This window comes from Ostrea edulis, chromosome 3, assembly GCF_947568905.1.
Source record: "Ostrea edulis chromosome 3, xbOstEdul1.1, whole genome shotgun sequence".
NCBI classification, from domain to species: Eukaryota; Metazoa; Mollusca; class Bivalvia; order Ostreida; family Ostreidae; genus Ostrea; species Ostrea edulis.
In genome coordinates this window covers 61,182,088-61,205,210 of record NC_079166.1, presented here as the reverse complement: position 1 = coordinate 61,205,210, position 23,123 = coordinate 61,182,088, and the positions used below count along the sequence as shown (strand labels likewise).

The 23,123-nt window shown below is 34.7% G+C and overlaps 2 protein-coding genes across 2 annotated transcripts; one reads left to right on the top strand and one right to left on the bottom strand.

The window, feature by feature from the left end:
- The first annotated feature begins 1,323 nt into the window (after positions 1 to 1,323).
- Positions 1,324 to 2,620, top strand: LOC125674867 (neurogenic differentiation factor 1-like). Its single transcript, XM_048912228.2, has one exon. It carries the CDS (start codon positions 1,661 to 1,663, stop codon positions 2,504 to 2,506), a length of 846 nt encoding a protein of 281 aa, XP_048768185.2. The 5' UTR covers positions 1,324 to 1,660; the 3' UTR covers positions 2,507 to 2,620.
- A 16,261-nt stretch (positions 2,621 to 18,881) lies between these two features.
- LOC125676347 (clumping factor A-like) lies at positions 18,882 to 22,341 on the bottom strand. The gene is made up of 2 exons (XM_056158426.1): positions 22,172 to 22,341; positions 18,882 to 19,569 (listed from the first exon to the last, which is right to left on the bottom strand). The coding sequence occupies exons 1-2, from the start codon at positions 22,239 to 22,241 to the stop codon at positions 18,980 to 18,982; spliced, it is 660 nt and encodes a 219-aa protein (XP_056014401.1). The 5' UTR covers positions 22,242 to 22,341; the 3' UTR covers positions 18,882 to 18,979.
- Between the last annotated feature and the right edge of the window lie 782 nt (positions 22,342 to 23,123).

Sequence of the window (23,123 nt, the reverse complement as noted above, 5' to 3'; positions counted from 1 at the left end):
TTACAAGATGTCATTGTAGAGACGACATTTCCACTGACGCCTCGGTAATGAAATAACCCGAGGCCGAAGGTTGAGGGCAATCTTCCAAGCATGGTGATTTCCGAGTAGTGATGGGACAGATTATGTAATTTTTCGATACACCTTTCAAGATGTACCTATAGGTTTTCCAACACACCTTTCTCAAGCGACATAAATCATCCAAAATATGCACTTGTGCAAGTAATTAATACGAAATGTTAATTTCAAAATACTTTCCGTGTTCAGTATTTTGAATGATTTTCGAATAGTGTCTTGCATCCATCGTTCGTTTTAAAAACAACTTCCTTATTAAGACCAATGAAATACTTCACAACAATATATACGTGGATGATTAAAAATGACACACCTTTGTTAAACTACAGAAATTATTCACAACTGGTTACGTTAGAAGCACAATAAAGGCATGCATTGTTTTGTTTTTTTCTTACCTTGAATTTTAAACATCTTATCTGAATTCAAAATGAGTACCGGTATACATAGATTTATTTTTCTATCATCATAAAGAATTCGCCAGCGAAAATTGAAAATTACTCCGCTTCATTAAAATCACACCGCCCGTTGAAAATACAGAGCTCTACGTCTTGTTTGATTTATGGTCGACCACATTTTGTTCTATTAACAAGCTTTGTGAATTTAGTTATAAATGAAGTACACTTTATATTCTTTGAAATATGAGGTTTATATTTAGACCTTAGATAAGTGTAATGTAAGAAATTTGAATAAATTAAAATTGATAGAATGCGATGTGAACAGTTATTTCTGTTCTTCGTACAGTATACATTGGTGTTTAACATTTCCCGAACAAGGTTCTGAAATGAACAACACATTACTTATTGTATTCGTAATTAATGTATTTAGTAAACACACATCACCTGGGATTCTAGAACCACAGAAACACGTTTATCGGTCATGTTTTGCGTTTTGCATGTTTTCTTAATTTTCACAAACATTGAAAGCGAACACACACACAATTATTTTATAATTAAAATCAATACGCTTCCAAATCTAATAGTAACTGGACAATATATGTTTTATCAGTCTACGTACAATGTACTTATCATTTTTATTTCAGACAGTGTACCAACCTGCTTCTCACCCTATTGTATATATCATCTATACAATAATATACGTTCAAATCAAGACAGTGTTTTGAAAATCAATGCTAGATATTTTTTTTCTCTTCAGAAAAACGCATTTTCATCTTGAAAGGAAAAAAAAAGACTTTTGAAAGAATTTAACAAAACCAGAGTTCCGTTAAAACTAACAGATTGTGTTTGTGTCAAGTTAACTTAGCGTTACAATGGCAGTCACGCAAAGGGCAACAAAAAGTAACATTATCTGGTTCTGAATTGCACATGTATTTTAAACATGTCAACATGGAAGCTGCAAGATTCGCCGCGAGGTGGTGTAATTATCGCGGCATGGTCCGAGATGACCGGTCTGATTCCATACGCAGCGACGGCTCATCCGGGTGGAAATTTAATCTGACCAATACGCATGATTGGTCCCTATCGTTCATGGGTATCGTGAAGCAAATAAAAGGAGGGATAGATATCGTGACCAGTATCAAAGCTTACTCTTGTCTCAAAGTGATTACACGGTAGTACTGGAAAGTAAAAATATGGGAAGCGAAGTGGATTTCGAAATCAATGTGGACAAAGTTGAGGACACGGAAGCCAATGATAGTGGTATTTATGACCTGGATGTGTCTACAGAGCGCTGTTACAATTCCAGATGCCAGGCTCCGCCGTCTAAATCTTGTGTTCCGGAAGATATTCGTCTCCGGATTAATAGCCGGGAACGAGAACGGATGCACAGCTTGAATGCTGCGCTGGACAGTCTCAGACGAGTGCTTCCGTTTTCTAACGGACCAACGGTCAAAAAATTGTCAAAAATGTCCACTCTTCTGTTCGCACGAAACTACATTATAACTCTTACCAAATCCCTGGAGGAACTGCAAAAAATGGTGGGAGAACTTAACAGTAAAGGAGGACCACATCTGCAGTATGATGCGATGTCTAGAATACCCAGACCTGAGACACCAAGTGTACATCGAATCTCACCAACGCATTCACGGATGGAAATGTCTACAAAATCAAGGTATTCACCTTATCTCATCAGATCCCCTCGCCAGCGATCAGGCAACGCCCTGCCACCGATCACACATCCGAATGTCCACTACCCAACGATCCCTGAAAGTACCGTGCCTTTCGCGGATAAATCTAATGTGCAAGATGTGTGCAAAACAACAGACAAATCCCAGCTCAGTTTCTCAGTGGAATCGCTTCTGAAGAAACCAACCAACAAACAGGAAAACCGATTTTTGTCGGCGCATGATACGAAACCCTTCCCAGTGCAGCTGTCGAGGATGGAGGAATTTGGAATGTTTTCTCAGCAACCTGGTAGTTCTTTCGATTTCCACCATTCAGCGTTTCCTCATCAACACAAGGGGCTGACATTCATGTGAAAACAAACTCTGAATGAACATTTTGTAAAATATTTTATAAAACATGTGAGAGTGTAAATAGAAAAAGTTTAAATTATTACCGGTACATTTGTACCGAACTATACACATCACAATAAATGTAAAACCAGTATGATCGTTATTAGTATTTTTATATGCTAAAGGGATATCGGTATGAATTGGGTGTTCGCCGGAAAAACTAGAAACCTCTTTGACGAGTGTCCTTAATTCTGCTGGTGTTGATCTACTTGCATGTATATACCGGGTAGCAGCGAGTTCTCGCATTTTTTTGAATTTAGAATACAGAAAAAAAAAATCCTAGTTGATAATACTTAACGAAATTTGAGATTTTGAGATGAACCTGGGTCATGCTATGATTACGGAATGCGGTGTGCAACATACAATAAGGTTGTTTATATTTTTACATGATCATGCAATAACAGTGTGCAGTATCCCACTCAGAAACTCCCAGGAAAAGTAGGGTGGCTTTTCTGCGGTCAGTAACGCACAGTCAAATTCACAGCTAGCCTACTATATACGATGATTTTCAATTCTGTAAGAAGAAAATTCTAAAAGGCGCAATTTGCTTGAAATCTTTAGTGATGAATCTTAGGGAATGTTCGACACTGCTACAAAAATTCTTCAAATTAAGAAATGCACTTTAACTTTCATAAAAAAAAATAATTAAATTTGTAACATTTAAAATGATCTGACTTTTGTACTGTTTTCGTAGAGACAGATATTAAAATCATACTTCTTAGATCCGCGCATTATACAATACGCAGCGTATATGGCACGAATCTAAGAAGTATGATTATAATTAGATTGAGTATAAATGTCTCCTGGTTTTCCAGTGTACAGATGCACTTTATCAATTTCGGCAATATTGCATATAGAATTATAAAATCATATTTATGTACCTCATGTACCATTATGAATGGCTTAAGTGAATAAATGAAATGAATGAATGAATCCTGAATGCGTGAATACTGATATAAGCCTCAACTGTTGAGGTACCTATAAAGCTTTGAGCGAACGATTGAATTGAAATTATTAAGATTTCAAATAGTAGTGAATCTGGGATTTCAAATCATTTATCAAAAATACGAACGTATTGACAATGATTATCAGAAATGAGGACACGCGAAATGCGATCTGATTGTTTTATGAGGACGAAATTTAGATAGATACATGTATTTCTATTAGCATATAAATATGGCACACCTATATATTGATACAAACTATTGAAAAGATTCGGAGAGCTGAATCTTTCTTAATCACTTCTGTGTTTTCATTCACGTTTTTTTTTTTAACCAAATGCATGCAGTTGCGGCTGATACATTTAATAGTTAAACAACTGCACAGTCACTGAACATACATAAAGAAAGATAACTGTATCGTGATACGGTAATACTTAATCACAGAAAACAAAGAATTTACACCCTAGGATACGATAATGATTTTTCTTACCATGAATATTGAAAAATAGAATTTGTTAATCTAAATTCAATTTTATGAAAGGCCCAAGAACTATCAGATTGAGTGGGAGGTATCTTAAACTTGACGCATTATTGTTTTTATAACATCAAACATTTAGAGTTCAACATGAAATGACGAAAACACAAATAAACCAGGTGCTTTTATTTAAAATCTTTATAACTCATGACCCAGTTGCATAATGGTTAGTTAACTTTAACTGACAGTTAACTTCAAGTTAACACTATATGATTGTTTAAGTTAATGGCAAGTTAACAGTCAGTTAAAGTTAACTAACCTTCGTGCAACTGAGTCCAGGACTAGTGATTTTTAAATGAAAGCAGTTTGCTTTATTTATACTTATTTGAAGTGTGGAGTCTATTGGATAGCCAGCTAGTCATTCAAGAATTAGTTAAAGTATTAATGATATCAATATATATATATATATAGATAGATAGATAGATAGATAGATAGATAGATAGATAGATTAGAAGGTCAGTAAGTTTGTCGTTTAAAACGTAAAAAAAAAACCAAAAAACCTAGGGACAATTTTTCACTTTTGCTAGAGGATTTCTTTTTAATTATAATGATTAATGTAAGAAGTCATTTATCATCAATTTAGTTAAAATGCATGCCCTTTGCAACATAACATGTAGCTAGTTAAAGTAAATAAGAATTTCAATTTTCCTTCAAACATTAAATACATTAAAATTTGATTGCAAAAGTCCATCTTTGAAGAAAAAAAGCCAAACCACACGGTCGAATCATGACAAATATTATTCTGGCCCGTCTTATGTCACATCAAGACTATCATTACCCGCCCCCAGTGGCACTTAGCGGGTGATAAAAGTTGTAGTCGACTATAAATTCACGCACGGATTGGAATGCTAATATTTTCATTTTAAACTGCAGTCTTTGAAAAGTTTGTTTGCCATCTGGTAGTGTTCGGTAATTTAGTGATGTCACTGCTGAGCTGACGGCACCCAAACTAAAACCGCCCCTAATGACATGCTACCAATACGCCTGATTTGACGGGTATTGTATAAAATCAAGATTCGGAAACGGTTCAAATATCACGGATTTGCCTCCGCTATTATAATTATGTAAATTAGATTTCACTCAAGAATGAATTTTCCACATAAACAGTATGAGGAGTTGTAATCAAATGTTTCTGAATGTTAAATACATGATTATCATTTTTGAATTTAAAAAATCTAATTATGTGGGTTTTCATTAAAAAAAAAATAACGAAATAAAATAAATGGCATGACACAAAAGAGATAAAATAATGTTTATCTATCGGTAGTTTGTATAAAAATCATTTTAGTATTAATATAGCAAATTTCGAACATGCAAATAAAAGATTCGATATAAAGAGTAGAATCACCTATTCATTAGCAGGGAGGGGCGATTTGTTCTACGTCGATTCATTTATCGATAAAGCTTAAAACCATCCACAGTCAACACGTCGAGAAATTATATCTGTGAAAAAACACCGCCCCAGACTTCCGGAGACACATTCTTCTATGAAAAGACGGTCGTTGAGGTAATTAGTTGTATCCCTTATGTCACTGATATGATCGCCGTTATATTCAGAATCGGAAGGAGCGCACAGCAGGTGCGCAATTAACTAATACGGCATCCTGACACGGTGTAAAAGTCATCATAGACCGGGGATAGCATGCATGTCATCAGTTCTGAACAAAAGGAAATATTTTATCTTCTTCGAAGATCAAATGAAATATTCTAAATCTGGTTCATATTCAACCATTAATAGTGAACAGATTTAAAAAAAAAAAAAAAAAAAAAGGAGAGAGAGAGAGAGAGAGAGAGAGAGAGAGAGAGAGAGAGATTAAGTATATGTTCTATAAAAACTGTATATTGAGATAAAGAAATTATCGATGGATGACCGAGCAATGTATTCGTGTATTTGATTCACAAACTAGTTCATCTCTAGCCTTTTGGAAGATTTATACAAACTAATGTGAAAACATAAATATATGAAGAAGAAAAATATATACGTCTTTCACAGTACATTGTATTCAGAAATGGTGTAACTTTACATATACATGTACATGTACACAAACACTTTCGTCATGTAGAAAAAAAACCCAACTCTCCACATCATGAAAGAGATTGCGCTCGGTGGGGGTGGGGGGTGGGGCATAGACTACATGTATGTATGTGGCGATGTTTATCATTTATAAGTCATATGCAGGATAGTTTTATTCAATTCAAAAACATTAATAGTGTACTTAAGGTACAATAATATTATATTATTACATATTTATACTAGTGTGATATTCTAGAGGACAAAATGTATTTGAGAAGATGGGCAAATAAAAGTCAACCAAGAGAACAGACAAGGTATTTAATTATTATTTTTTCTGTATTTTCTTCAGCATTATGTAATCCATCCTTTAAACTTCAGGTGTTAATTGGTTTTAAACAGAACGTCTTTCTCAAATAATCTTCGCGCAAATTACACGGAGCATCATAGTTTAGAATATAATGAGACTCGCGTCTAACGTCCCGTACCATTTCAATATTGCATACCGAGCAAGGCATTTCATTTGATTAGTATTTTCAATATACCAATAGCTATTTCAATGGAGAAACGATGGTTAGCGGTTCTAAATCCAATGAGCGCTCTACTTTTACTTTGTAAAATACGTCGAATTTTGATCTAAACCTTTTCTGATGAGACATAATTCTTTTAAAACTTCATTTTAATATTATCTACAGTGTATATATCACCTTTTTTTTTTCGTGCCTCATCAGCATTGCTGTTGCTTTTTGTTAGATATCGGTCGTTTTAATGTTCCCGTAACTACTACATGCATTGTATAATCAAATATTTACATTTTCAAATGTTTTGCTTTTCATAACTTTATGAATTGCAATTATAACCACCTCCTCGTGAACGTGCTGCAGTTGTAATATATCTCAATTTTGAAAATATATCAGGTTTTGAACTATAACGTTTACGCTAAAGAAATATGCCAGGGTGAATTGTCGCCATTCATACGCTGTACCGTCATTTATTATATACCCATCAATGTATCGTTCTTTGATACTGTGGATTTCACAGCGTGTGATCCGGTTTTCCGGATCACCACACTGTGGTTTTCTGATTCCGTATCAGTATCCTCTGAAACTGATAACGTCACAATGCAACAACGCAACGTTATTTGTGGAAAATATTGACCGCGTCACAAACGAAACTGCGTACACAAAACATAATTTCATGGTATGTCTGTGTTTTTGATAATTTGGATTACATTTATTATCTTATAAATGTGGATTTAAAATGCATAAGGGGGTATATAATAAATTTATCATTACTACAGTACATGTAACTTGATCCGAAGAGTTGGATCACGTCTCGTTGACAGGCGCGGATCATCAGATCAAACTCGACGCTTCGCGGCTCGTGTGATCTGATGATCCGCGCCTGTCAACTCGACGTGATCTGACTCTTCGGATCAAGTTACTGTAGTAATAATATATATTTATTATATACCCATCAATGTATCGTTCTTTGATACTGTGGATTTCACAGCGTGTGATCCGGTTTTCCGGATCACCACACTGTAGTTTTCTGATTCCGTATCAGTATCCTCTGAAACTGATGCCGTCACAATGACGTCACAATGCATCAACGCAACGTTATCAATCTCTACCCAGAGTTATCGTTCCTTACACCCACTTACACCTCTGTAAACGTCTCAAGGGTTTTACAAGATTTTTGTAAAATGGCACGTATGCTCAAATAAAGTATGGTTTTGACTTCAGTTACAAAAATATACGTAAATAAATAAATATTCAGCAGATGTCAAGTCTTTTTGTGACACAAGAAGCATTGATTTGGGTTGAAACGTAGATATTGGGGTAGTTCTATTGCACCAGGCCTATAGATAGGTACATGAAGAATATATAGTAATGGAAAAAAATATATACAAATAGTTGCTTGTCCTACATTTTCCAGATATTTTATAAAATAGTTCTTAGTTTTATTAGCCGTAAAAAAGTGGATTCACATGTGGAATAACATTGCTTAATTTGAGACGTTAACAGAGGTGTAAGTGAGAGCAAGGAACGACAACTCTGGGTAGAGATTGCAACGTTATTTGTTGAAAATTTTGACCGCGTCACAAACAAAACTGCGTACACAAAATATAATTTCATTGTATGTCTGTATTTTTAATAATTTGGATTACATTTATCATCTTATAAATGTGGATTTAAAGTGCAGAAGGGGGTATATAATAAATTTATCATTACTACAGTAACTTGATCCGAAGAGTTGGATCACGTCTCGTTGACAGGCGCGGATCATCAGATCAAACTCGACGCTTCGCGTCTCGTGTGATCTGATGATCCGCGCCTGTCAACTCGACATGGTCCGACTCTTCGGATCAAGTTACTGTAGTAATAATATATATATTTATTATATACTTTCAATTTCATCTCTTCTTTTTTCTTTAAAAGTTTGCGGGCATATATCACACGATATATGCCCGGAAACATTCCGGCCCGCAAACATTACGTCACAATCAATACACTACGCCGTTAATTTTCAAATTTTTCGTGTTTTTCATCTTTTACTCAGTTAAACCAATAAAGAAATTGTTAAAATAGAATTATTATTAGTTTCTAAAACTCGGTCGTCATATTTTCCAATACAAAGTCTATAACCTATAAATATAACGACCGAGTTTTTTGGCGCGTAAACGGACCGAGCTTGCGAGGTCCGTCCGCGACAATAAACGAGGTCGTCATATTTCCCATACAAAGTCTATAACCTTTTTATTATATACTTTCAATTTCATTTAGAAACTAACAATAATTTTATTTTTAACAATAACTTTATCGGTTTAACTGAGTAAAAGATGAAAAACACGAAAAATTTGAAAATTAACGGCGTAGAAATTTTAATGTGACGTAATGTCTGCGGGCCGGAATGTTTCCGGGCGTATATCGTGTGATATATGCCCGCAAACTTTTAAAGAAAAAAGAAGAGATGAAATTGAAAGTATATAATAAGTGGAAATATTGACCGCGTCACAAAACAAAACTGCGTACACAAAACATAATTTCATGGTATGTCTGTGTTTCTGATGATTTGGATTACATTTATTATCTTATAAATGTGGATTAAATGCAGAAGGGGTATATAATAAATTTATCATTACTACAGTAACTTGATCCGAAGAGTTGGATCACGTCTCGTTGACAGGCGCGGATCATCAGATCAAACTCGACGCTTCGCGTCTCGTGTGATCTAATGATCCGCGCCTGTCAACTCGACGTGATCCGACTCTTCGGATCAAGTTACTGTAGTAATAATATATATGTATTGTCGCCATTCATACGCTGTACCTTCATGCATTTTCAAAATTACTGAAATTTAATTTTTGAAGAAGAGTTTTTACATTAGGTGCTACACCGGTAAATATCCATTTAAAACCAACAAAACTGGTTTTCTTCTCTCTCGAATTTTGCATCCCCATTGGGAAATTTAATACGTACTAGTGTTTGGTAAAACTGTATTTTTAATGGCTGGCGACAGGTTTTAGACATGGTGTTCATATATGCACATAGCACACTATAATTAGCTATAGTACAATTGGATGTCTGTAGGTGAAATCAATTAGCCATATAGAGAAGAAATTAAGTAAGTAATTTTTACTTATAGTATGAAGGAAAAAATAATTTCCGCGCTTTCATAGATTTTAAACAAGCATTTGATACGGTTTGGAGATTTGGATTATGGCATAAACTATTGAAAAATGGGATTGAGGGAAAATGCTTCAATTACATTAAAAATATGTACGAAGGTATTTTAAAAGTCTATGGTGAATCTGAATGGTACAACTACAGATTGCTTTAACTCTAACATTGGAGACCGTTTAGGGGAAATTTTATCATCATTTCTCTTTTCCTTATATATATCAATGATCTGGAACAGTTTTTGCTGGATAAAAACAGTGTTGGTCTGCAAAGTGTAACAAGTATACTTGAAGATGAATCATATGTACATGTATATCTGAAACTTTTTATTTTGTTATATGCTGACGATACTGTTATTATGGATGAAACAGATGTAGACTTACAAAATGCTTTAGATAGTTTTTATTTGTATTGTTCACGAAGGAAACTGAATGTAAATGTTATAACAAAACTAAGATTTAAATTTTTTCAAAAGGTCGAATGTCGACTAAGACATTCTATTACAATGGTAATGCCATAGAAACTGTAAAAGAATTTAAATATTCAGGAATTATATTTTCTCGGTCAGGCTCTTTCTGTAAAGCAAAAACACATTTCTGTGAACAAGCACAAAAGGCGATGTACGGTGTTTTGAATACGATAAGATAATTCAATTTACCTATCGAATCTGTTTGATCTTTTGATATATGGTTGTGAAATTTGGGGTTATGAATATCTTGATATTATTGAACGTATACATTTAAAAAATTTGAAACATATTTTTCATTTAAAGAGTAGTACACCCTCCTATATGGTGTGTGGCAAAACTGGGCGCTTTCCATTAAATATATAAATGTTTTTACGAGAATGATTTCTTTTTAGACTAATCTATTGACTTGTACAGAAAACAAAATCGACTGTGTATTGTATAAATATTTACGTCTGCAACATTCTAAAAAAGGTATTAGCAATGGATAAATTGTATTCACAAAATCCTGTCTTCATGTGGTGTCCCAAATATATGGGACGGGTAAGATTCTTAAATAGACAAAAATATGGTCCTTTCTATTGTTATACAACGTTTAAGTGATCAATTCATTCAAAAATGGGAAAGTGATATTAATAATTCATCAAAAGGCCAAATTTATAGAATTTTGAAGTCCCACTTTGGTCGTGAAAATACCTTAAAAACTTACCTATTAAACTTAGAAAAATATTCATCAAATTCAGAAGCTCGAATCATCGGCTCCCAGTAGAGACAGTCAGGTGGGCAAATATTCCTTTGAATCAAAGATTTTGTACACTTTGTAATTCAGGTCAAATTGCAGACGAGTTTCATTTTATTTTAGAATGCAAATCAATGTGTGCCATAAGAAAACAATTTTTACATTCAAGGTATTGTGCAATTTCAAATGTGGTTAAATTTTCTGAAATAATGTCAACTACAATTGTTAAAAAATTGAGAAACCTATGTTTGTTTATAACAAAAATATACGATTTAGTCTGTCCATATATTCTACTTTATTTTTTCTCGCTTCCTTCTTTTCTGTCCCGCCCTTATGTGAACATGATTATGTTTGTGTCTCTCTTCCCTGTATCCCTTTTTCCATTGGAATGTATCACATGTACTTGACCTCATGTACCACGTATTGTTGGTTTGGGTGAATAAAGAAACTTGAACTTGAACGATTTACAATTGAACAAGTAGCACGAGATAAAATCTCTTTAAATAACCGACTATAAAAAATATAAGAAACTAGATGAAATCCCACGCAGACATAGAGGAAGGACTTTTTTAATGTTTGAATTGTTGCGCACATGAATTGAATGAACAAGATCTTTAATTCAAATGCATTTAAAAACCATATTTGAATAATTGTGTGCATTAGTTATGTTACATTTATTGATATCATATACAGTAAATAAAACGTGATTATTAGGAATTCACTTGGAGCTCCAAATCAAATATTCCTTATGTACATGTAACCTAAAGGATCTCTCTCCGTATTGAAAAGTAGATAATGATTTTACGAACGAAATTGTAATCCGTCATGTCGAATAGTTGACCAAGGATAAATTGAACCGGACCATTCGATATCTGACATATTGGACAGTTTTCGACTTATTACTTACTTTCAAGATTTGTGTCATCACAAAACATGTTTAACCAAAATAAGGACTTTTGCGTGTGTATCCATGTTAGTACACATCAGTAACTGTTAATGAATTATTACAAAAACTTGTAACATTGACTTCTATAATCACGGAAAAAATTAAGAACATCGAAAATATTAGATGAATATCGTATTAAAAAAAATTATCGATGTGTCAGATCGTTGGTCTCGGGAGGGGGATGTCCTTGGTTGAATAAGATCTTCATAAAATGATAAATATGGGCCAAGTCAAAACTATCATAAGCATAAAACACAGTGAACACATCTTAGAAAATCTTCTCTACTGTCATATATATTTCAGAAAAAATGCATGATTATGATGTCCATAAAGCTCTCTAACTGGATTGTTAAAATCATGACACAAATACAATTTTTCCCGTGTAGAACCGGGTAAGGATAGGTCCTCAGTACCTCTGGTTTGTCGTAAGAGACGACTAAATGGAGCGTTCCTTCGTATGAGACCACACAAACCTAGGTCCCGTGTCACAGCATGTGTCACTTGGTAAAGAATCCTCACTGCTCAAAGGCCGTTAGCGCTGAGCATAAGCCTAAATTTTGGACCCCTTTACCGTCAATAGTGACGTCTCTATTTGAGTGAAAGGTTCTCGAGAGGAACGTTAAACCATATTCAATAAATCAATCAATCTACACAACGTTATGCTGATTTTATTGTAAACCAATCACAACTTCCCAGTTTGCCAGAAAGACCCGAGAATGTGCGACTGGTTGTAGACCTAAGCCTTTATCGTGATGCAATGGCTCGTTCTTGGCGCGTTCTGGAAATTTCCATAAGACTGATTCAAGACTAAAATCACGGATTACAGAAAGAAACAGGCATATTTTATTTATTCAAAAAATCATCAAAACTTATTTCTTCTGTAAGATCAAAATCAAGCATCGATTAACAACGGATTTACTTCATATCGTATCAACTTAAGTTATTATCAAAAATAAAAAACATAAAACTGGCTTAGATCCGCCAAAGCGTGTCCGCCACTGTATTGTCATTTTTGCTATTTCGGGGTAGTTTATGGACACGAAAGTAGGTTTTTAATTGATTTTACGACATTTACTAACCAAGTAAGATTCTATTATATAGGTTACAGTCTTCACCTCATATATGGAACAATATCAAAGTTTCAAACAGTACTCTGGAGCAAGTGTCTCGGAGTTTATGGGCAAAATTTGTTGATTTATAAGTATAGATTTGTCGGCGCGAGGTAACAGACAATATTATTTTTCATTTTCTTTTTCATTTTCTACCCAGAGTTCCGTCCGCTACTCGCACTATACCTCTGTCAATGGCTTATTGCAGAAATCTTGTAAAAGCTTCTAATATCCAGCATTTATGATTTCGACTAAATACATGTATTTAGTCATATGAAAAGCTTTTGGTGCAATTAAATTGATGCTTACTGTAAATTGTTTATAATCGCCGTTTTCTGATCCTAAATTTGGAACTACTTCGTAATATGTGTGTGAATGTAAGACATTAACGTGGAAAGTAAGAAAGGCTGTAAAAATACGATAAAACTTGTAAAATAAGAGACAAACAGCTAAATTTATGGTACATATGTACTTATCAATGTGCCAGTGGGCTATGAAAAGAACCCAATGTATCACCTGTTGCCAGAACGTTTTACAGGGAAAGGAAACCAGAATGGTTGTTTATATGATGTGATTATATATTGTCACGTGATTCCAAACATTGACAAGAGGTGTAAGTAAACCTTGCGAAACGCGCCCTCGGTGAGAGAATGATTACTAGTATTTTTGTCACGAATTTATGTATTCATTCGACAACATATTCGTGTCATTTGCATAGACAATTAAGTAAGGTCACACGCCACTTTTCTGCCATTTCCCCCTAAAAACGGTTATTTTGTCTCCTAAATATGAAGAGTTCTTGTAGGTTAGAAGTATACATTGTATATTGTAGTAACATAACTATATTTCCCATATCGGTCTTGTTAGCTCAATTTAATTAAATTACGTGTATGTATTAATGCAAATGTCCAGAGTTCGATCTCTTATTTATCTAATTAAAAGATTTTTATTTTTCTTTGCTACAATAATGTTGTATTAGGAACGGATTTTACATTTTTACGTTTTATTAATTCTAAAACAAACCTGATTTTATTATTTTAATGTAGAAAGAAGATAGGATGCAGGTGAATTGTATCTAAAATGTCATGACAATTATATATTATTGAGAAACGTTACGTACAGCACGTGTATGTTTTCTTTTCTTAAAAAAAAAAAAACCGATTTAAAACCCGATCTAGAAATAGGGATCACCTACTACGAATTATCGAAATGAATGCTTTATCTACATTGTTTGAACTTCAAGGCATTTTGTAGTAAGCTTTTTAGTGTTGTTATATTGAGTATTTGTTTTGTATCATTATTTGTTTTGTATATGCATCAATGTTTGTTTGTTTGGGTTTATTCTATAAAATCAATAAAGAAACGCCCATTTTACAGCTTTTTGCAAAATGAACCAATCAAACACTGTTCAGCAGCTGAAGAATAGAACGATTCTTCATCAAGAAGAACCAATTCTTTGCAAGATTTCGTGGTATTTGATTGGCTGAAAAAGTAAGGCATGTTCTAAAGCATTATATGGCCAAGTTATTGTTTAATTGTTTGTTTGTTGCATTTATGTCCAATCTAGAATTTGTCATTCAAATCAATTTGTTTTTATATTGTTTAACGTCCCTCTCAAGAATTTTTCATTCATGAATATTGAGACATCACCATTACCTGAGAGGGAGCTGCAAAGTTTTGGCTTGTGATCGGCGCTTAAGGTCTTTTAGCAGGGAAGGATCTTTAACGTGCCACATCTGCTGTGACACGGGCCCTTCGGTTTTTGCGGTCTCATCCGAAGGACTGCCCAATTTAATCGCCTCTTATGATAAACAAGGGGTACTGATTAAATTTTAGAGTAATGCATTTAAGACTTACAGCGCTCCAGGCTGTAGTTGGGAGGATTCTTTATATTTATTGCTAACTCATATTCCTGACACAAGACCGCAGTTTTAAGGGCTCATTCGAAAGACCCATGACGCTCACCTCTAAATGCAGAATGTTTGGTGAAGGAGCAATTATTTAGTAGTTTTGACGCAACTAAGCTGTTACCAAGATACGACCGGGGCTCAAACTCACCATCCCTGTCACAAAGTCGACACTTCAACCACTCAGCCATCGTGACCGCTATTTTTTTCTCTATAACTTTAAGTTAATTACAAAACAGGTACAGTGCGGATAATTTCATTATATCTCAAGTTCTCGATCATTGTTCCATGCCAATCGTAAGTTAATTGTATCTCATTATATGACTAAATTTATTCTATATCTCAATCTTTGTATTATATCTAACACTGTTTATCATTACTCAATCTTTCGTTGTTTTTTTTTTATTTTTTGTTATAGTTTGATTGCATCTCAATGATTGTATCATATGACTAATTTCATTTCATTTCAGTATTTGCAAATATAGCTACATGTAGTAGGACATTCTATCTCTATGTTGTTAACATATGCCCAAGTTTGTTTGATCTCAAATCTTGTATGATGTTACTAAATTTATTGTATCTGAATGTTTCCAACATATCACTAAGGCCGAAATAAAATATGTGTTTCCGGTTTCCCGATCCTACCTACCATTTTGCTGCCGACCCTATATATTTTATTAATGATATATATGTATGTAAAAGAAAACAAAATTCCTGAATTTGGAATTTTTTCTTTTCGCATTAAATATGAGTTTCTCTGATTTTTTTATGCTATTGATCTGAAAAATATTTGTAATGTACATTTATATAAACCTGTATTGAAAGCGTATAAAAAACTTAAGATTTCAAATAAAATGATTTAATAAAACAAAACTTTTACCTACCTACCCTGCTACCTAATTTTTTGGGGAGTGAAATAGGAAAAACACATATATTTCATTATGGCCTAAGTTTATTTCATCTCAAAGCTTGTATCATATTCCTTCGTTTACCTGATCAAGATATAGGACTCGTGGTAGGTGTGACCGGTCGACAGGAGATGCTTACTCCCGCTAGGAATCCACTCCCACCTCAGGTGTGTCCAGGGGGTCCATATTTGTCCTAATCTGAATTTTGTATTCTTCATAGGAGTTATGAGTTTGATCACTGTTCGTTATCTTCACTTTTTCATGGCTATGTTAATTTTATCTCAATCCTTTACACTTGGCTAAGTTCTTTTTATCTCAGTGGTTGTAACTTATGATTTCGGTTATGGTATTTCAATGTTTGTAACATGTGGCTACATTTATTGCATTGCAATGTTCGTATAATATATGCATCAGGTTATTGCTCCTTAATGCTTGTATTATATGGCTACGTCTATTGTATTTCAATTATGCTCGTACATGTATAATATACATGCATGCATGAATCTGTTGTATAACAGGGTTTGTATTACAGGACTAAGTTTATCAGATCACAATGTTTTTCTCATATGAATTCATTGTATATTAAGGGTAAACTCAAATTACTGAGGTAATTGAATCATCAATTCTCATGAAATGCATAATCTCTACAGCCCAGTAGCTAAGTACTTCGTTACTAGCTTGAAAATACGGATGCATATTTAATTTCTGTTATACAATTTAGAAATTCATTTCAAAATTAAGGATTATCTCCCTCATGCATAGCTCTTATCCTTGGACGAATTTGGCTCCACTTTTTTGGCACGCTGTTTTTTTGGCTATATTTAGCTCTAAACCTTCATAGTTATTTCGGATTTCAAACATTTCGGTTGAGCATCACTGAAGAGGCATTATTTGTCGAAATGCGCATCTGGTGCATCAAAATTGGTACCGTATAAGTTTTACATAATCACACAGTTTACTTCGAATATATTTAAATTCAGGGGACCAACCTGATTTGTCCATCACAGTAAAGCACGTTTACAGCGAACATGTTTATAACAAATTTTCGCTCACAGCGAAGTGATTTTCATTCTATGTAGTTTTTAGAGGACTTGTCTCGTATTTTGAAAATTTGCATAATTTTATGAAAAATATTCTTTGTAATATAGTTGAAAAGGATATTAAATACAATAATTGCTGTGAGCATATTAACAGAGAGTTGAAATTCTAACACAACAATATGCATATTTTGATCGGAGATTTACGCACCATATTACTGTGACGTCATATGTGACAATTGGTATGAGAAGGCATGTAGTCTGGCGGCGGCCCAATCGTAACTACTCGGCTATTTCCGTACCGGTTACGGCAAAGGACAAGCGCGTGGTATCCGATTGCCGGCAGCCATTAATTAAGGTGATAATCCAATATTATTCTATCAATGCAACGCTTTAACATCATTATCTGTGTACTTAGTCAATTAATGGACTAAGGTGTATTGTGAGGCATTCGGCTGCACCAATATTCAGAAGAAGTGGTGCGGATTCAACTTTTTAAAAGTTCCCAAAGGATGCAGCTCGGAGGATAGCATGGACCATAGACAAGTTTGATGCAAAAGAAATCAGCCGGTTGTGTTCGGAATACTTTTCAAAACATCAGCTAGACCGAGATCCTGAGCTTTTGAAGGCGAGTGGCTTTGTAGGGGCGAAGATTCGACGTAAAGGTGATGCTTCCCGAAGTTCAAAATGCCCCAAAGCCCCAACCCCGAGGAGCCGTCTTGAAACGACAATGAGCTGATTCGAGTGTTTTTTAATAATATGAAATTATAAAAAAAAAATTACAATTTTCAGTCACTTGGAGATATTACGAACTTCAGTTTATGAATTGGGTAAGACGTTCAACTTAAAAATGACATCGAATGCTGCGTATTCTGTGTAATAGCTTGTTGCAAAGCTCAAAGATTCTCTTTAGTCGTATAGTGCCAGGGCCCAGTTAAAAGTCGGCCAAAAATAATAGGCATTTTTCTGAATTCGCTTCCACATATCTTGAGAAGTATACGGCATTTCGGGATGAACTTTGGTAGTAATGTAGATTGATTATGTATAAATATATTAGAATATAGAGTAGAATTTTATACAATTTGGTTTATTGTTTTTACACCGGCTAACTTGGGTATCCTATATTTAGTGTTCTATACCTTTACTCTTTAATAGTAAATTCGAACCCAAGCGATAAAATTGCCAGTGTATCAAACGAAGTTAAATATTAACAGGTTTCTTTACAATAACCTGATCGGCGAAAGGTCGATTTAAATGTTGAATCAAACCTAAAATTCGGCTTTAAAAAATTAGAGATAATTTTCTATATATATTGTTATATAAACCTACTTCAGTCTTTAAATGATTTACGAATATGTAATTTAAATTCTATTTTGAACTCGGTGGATATAACGAATTACGTTTATAACAAATCGAAATTGTTCGTCCCCTGTATTTCGTTATAAGCGTGGTTTACTAGACAGCCTAAGTTCAATATCACCAATATTGAATCATATGAATAACATTACTGGGGATTTATTTTTACTTCAATGTAAAACTTATACGGTACCAATTTTGATGAACCAGATGCGCATTTCGACAAACAATGTCTCTTTAGTGATGCTCAACCGAAATGTTTGAAATCCGAAATAACAATGAAGTTTTAGAGCTATTATAGGGAAAAATAGTGTGCCAAAAAAGTGGAGTCAAATTCGTCCAAGGATAAGAGCTATGCGTGAGGGAGATATTCCTTAATTTTGAAATGAATTTCTAAATTTTATAACAGCAATTAAATATACATCCGTATTTTCAAGCTAGTAACGAAGTACTTAGCTACTGGGCTGTAGAGACCCTCGGGGACTAACAGTCCAACAGCAGACGCCTCGACCTGTAACAGGTAGATCAATATAAGTGACTTCAATATAAGTGGGATAGACTGTATATGGTTAAATTTATTGTATGGTAATAAGGCCTGTACAATACTACTGAGTTTTATGTATCATGTGACTATCATATTTGTATCTTAATTCCTTGATATATTTCATGAAAAATAAAATAAAATTATCTTTTATCGCTTTATTTATCAAATAAAATCAAACTACATATGCAAAAGCATTTATAATCTTTTTGACGAAGCAAAACTGGAATCGGAACTTGCATACGAGTCGCTAGATTTTCACGAGTTAATAGGTTCTGGCGGACTGTGATCAGAGTCGGCGTCGCTACCGGAGCTGGAACCACTAGAGGAGTCGGAACCACTATCAGAGCCGGAGTCACTACCAGAGCTGGAGTCACTATCAGAGCTGGATCCACTACCAGAGCCGGAGTCACTATCAGAGCTGGATCTTCTACCAGAGCCGGAGTCACTATCAGAGCTGGATCCACTATCAGAGCCGGAGTCACTATCAGAGCTGGATCCACTATCAGAGCTGGAGTCACTATCAGAGCTGGATCCACTATCAGAGCTGGAGTCACTATCAGAGCTGGATCCACTATCAGAGCTGGATCCACTATCAGAGCTGGATCCACTACCAGAGCCGGAGTCACTAGATTCTGAGCCGTCACTGGAGCTATCGGACTCTGACAAACCATTACAAGAGGTAACGCCTTGGTCCTCTTGATCGTCTGGAGGAACGGTGGCCACTCCGGGATTATTCTCTTCTTGAGGAGTGGTGGCCACTCCGGGATTATTGTCGTCTTGAGGAGTGATGATCACTACGGAATTGTCTCCTAGAGGACTGGCGCTGACTACTCTCGACTGCACCGCTTTTAAAAACAAATGGAAGTTTATGAAATGTTATTGATAGAATGTTACGACTCATTTTGAGAGAGAAAGCAAGCACTTGCAAATTCAAACAGAAATTGCGTCAAAAATTGCGTTTAGTCCATCTCAATTGGTGTTTAGATTTCAAGGTGAAAAAAGAGGTGCATGGGCCATATCGCTCACCCGAGCAGAATTCCTAGCAATAAACAAGCTTAAGCAAAACTATCATTATACAAGCAGCTTGGTTCAGAAAAAAACTTTTCAAAGGTAATAACTTCATTAATCATCAAACTTAGTTATTAAATTAACTTGACTACAAATTCATTCATTGTCATATGCCCTTGTGGACGGGTATGGTCTTTCATATCAACAAATTCCATATAGGGATGCTTTGTGCCAAGTTTGGTTCCCTATACATTCACATGTAAAACTTTGATCCCCTATTGTGACCTACCCTGCCCCCAGGTGTCATGAGTTTTACAAACTTGAATTTCCACTTTATCGGGAAGCTTTTATGTAAATTTTAGATTTTCTGGCCCATTGATGCTTGAGAAGAAAATTCTTAAATGGCCCCTCGGCCTCCCTATTTCTGCATTTTTGTGATTATTTCCCCTTTGAAGAAAACATGACCCTTCATTGAACATACGTGAATCTCCTTCACCTAAGGATAGTTTGTATCAAGTTTGATTGAAATTGGCCCAGTGGTTCTGGAGAAAATAAAATGACAACAAAAAGATATTTTAGCGATGTTTCGTCCCGAGATAACGAAACGACGATAAAATGATGATAGTAGCTACTTTTTACCTCAAAATAACGAAAAGACGACTTGTAAAACGGCATAGATCAGTCACCATACCTAGCCCCTTAGCTAGCCGCTACGATCTTGAATGCAGTCCAGGTAGAGACTTGGCGACTCTAAGACCCCCTACCTTCCATGTCTGATCTAAGGCCCCCTACCTCTCATGTCTGATCAAAGGGCCCCTACCTCCCATGTCTGATCTAAGGCTCCCTACCTACCATGTCTGATCTAAGGGCCCCTACCTCCCATGTCTGATCTAAGGCTCCCTACCTACCATGTCTGATCTAAGGCTCCATACATCTCATGTCTGATCTAAGGCCCCCTACCTCCCATATCTGATCTAAGGCCCCATGCTTTTGATCTAAATGTGTTGCCAATGGTAACCGCCTTCCAACATTTGAGATTCCATATGTCCCACCTGTCTGTATCATTTCATGATATATACAAGTACACAGCAGACGACATTAGACATACGACCGAGGACGTTAACAAAGCAGAGTGCTGGACGTTTTGTTGTTGGTGTTTTTTGCAAACTGAAACAATTCAGTTTTACTTGTAACACGCAATTTGATTGGCTGAGCACATTGATATCGTATAACGTAACTTGGTATGGAGACACTCCTCCTTGATAACCCAAGACAGTTGTACTTTTTTTATTATTATTATTAAATTCCATATTACAGCACTGTAAAAGTTGTTAGACCTCCTATGAAATTAAAATCAGCGGAATAAAATATGTACAATAAAATGAATCAATGTTCTTTTCTCGATGTCAAACAAGACGTATATTTTCTTAAACTCACACATAATACTTTTAATTATTAACAGTAAATATTCAATACAAACTCTGATATAACGATAATACGTGTACAAGTATTGGCAACTTTAGCTGTTTCATTAAGATATATTTTCATTTAGGGAGATTGCTAGATCCGCCTATCAAAGCATAGAATGCGTCATGTCTTGCAAGAGAAATGGAATTAAGTAAGTATTCTTTCATATGTAATAATATCTTCCTTTAGAGGTACAAAAAATGGTCAAATTATATCATACACCTTAAGGAAAGAGAAAATTTGACACATACATTAAAATGAAAAAAAGAAAAACAAAAAACAAAAAAGGAGAAAATGAAAAACAAATAGGCAGGCGAAGGACTATTCTCCCAGATAAAAATTCAGAATACCGATTGATAATTTCTTTTGTAAAACTTTAAAGATGGCTGTAACAATAATGACAGTAATGTTACAAAATTAATGAATAAAAATACAGAGAAGGGAAGAAATGTCAGTATAAGAGACTATTAAAGGTAGGTCCACCCTCATATATACTTGTAATGTCAAAGTTTTTCTCAAAATTTTTGATTAAACTTCGTCCATGACAGAATTATATCTTTTGAGGAAATTTTATTCACTATATATTATTAAAACACTGGTAAACTAGTTCATACTGGAATATTTAATATTTTCTTTAAATAGTTAATGATTTATATCTCCTGTACTGGTATTTTCTCTACAGTATATCTATCGTACAATAATTTCCTTGACATACATGTAATAAATTATATCTACAATGTCTAAAGTAGTAGTTGCTTTTAAATTGCCGAAATTAATTTTACCCAGTTTCATGTATTTTTATGTTAAATAAAAACCAGAAAACATTCCCGTCTGACGTCTTTGAAAACGTGGCAACATACAATTTCTTTGGTTATTGATTAAATTAAACCATATTAAACATGAGGGTGGGACTACCTAAAACATATAATTCAATAAAAAAACCCATTAGTATGTGTAAATGGTTCTACTTACAATGCGAAATACTCATCAGCACCGCAAACACTAAATATCGGTGTGCCCACATCTTCAGATTGCTAAACATGATGTACAAACTTCAACTGCAGATAAAGTGTTCCTGTATATACCGTGTTATATAGCTGAGAAGAAATTAAGCGGGATTTTGGTTTACGTCCATGCACAGATGTAAATTAAGGTTGATTGTGTTTTAACGACCCACTGTGTATTTAAGAAACACCTATGTTGTATAGGGTAGGATGGGAGAAAAGTTTATGTGCATATTTTATATTCGACAACAGATTGTCTCTTCATTCGGTACGTTAATCTAGATAAGTATTTTCATAATAGAAGAAAACCTGTTTCATTCTATGATTCATCGTCAACTTTCCAACATACTATACTCACACCATATATTGGGTAATTATGGTCTAGGGAATATTTTTCTTTTAAAAGTAGTTGGAAATCAAGGCGCTTTATTATTATTTTTTTGCTGTTGTTTTGTTTTGTCGCAATTTCCATGTAAAAAGTGTAACATATGAATGAATATTTTAATATTGGCGAACTTTCCTCATCCGCGAAAAAAAAACCCCATTCAGTATATATATATATATATATATATACCCGTAGCCAGGGGGGGGGGGGGGGGGTTCGTGGGGTTCGTACGAACCCCCCCTTGAAAACTACTAAGCACTATTAAAGTCGGCATTTTGTTTGAATTGTGACTATTAAAGTCGGGATTTTTTATGAAAATTCATAGTAAAAAAGGCATGATTCCAAAATTCAAATTAAGTGCCAGGAAATTGCTAGATTGCAGGATTTTGCACCAAATACCCCAGACCCCCTGCCGTAGTGGCACCTCGCGGTGCGAGGTGATAGACTCGCGTTGCGAGTCTATGTAACCCCCCCTTGAAAAATCCTGCCTACGAGCCTGTATATATACACGACAGCTTCCATACAAATGACCAGT

Bases quoted from the DNA above. Each gene is read 5' to 3' on its own strand.
- LOC125674867 (XM_048912228.2), top strand. From the start codon at position 1,661: ATGGGAAGCGAAGTGGATTTCGAAATCAATGTGGACAAAGTTGAGGAC.
- LOC125676347 (XM_056158426.1), bottom strand. From the start codon at position 22,241: ATGTTTAGCAATCTGAAGATGTGGGCACACCGATATTTAGTGTTTGCG. The intron at 19,570-22,171 runs GTAAGTAGAACC...TGTTTTTAAAAG, and splicing joins GCTGATGAGTATTTCGCATT to CGGTGCAGTCGAGAGTAGTC.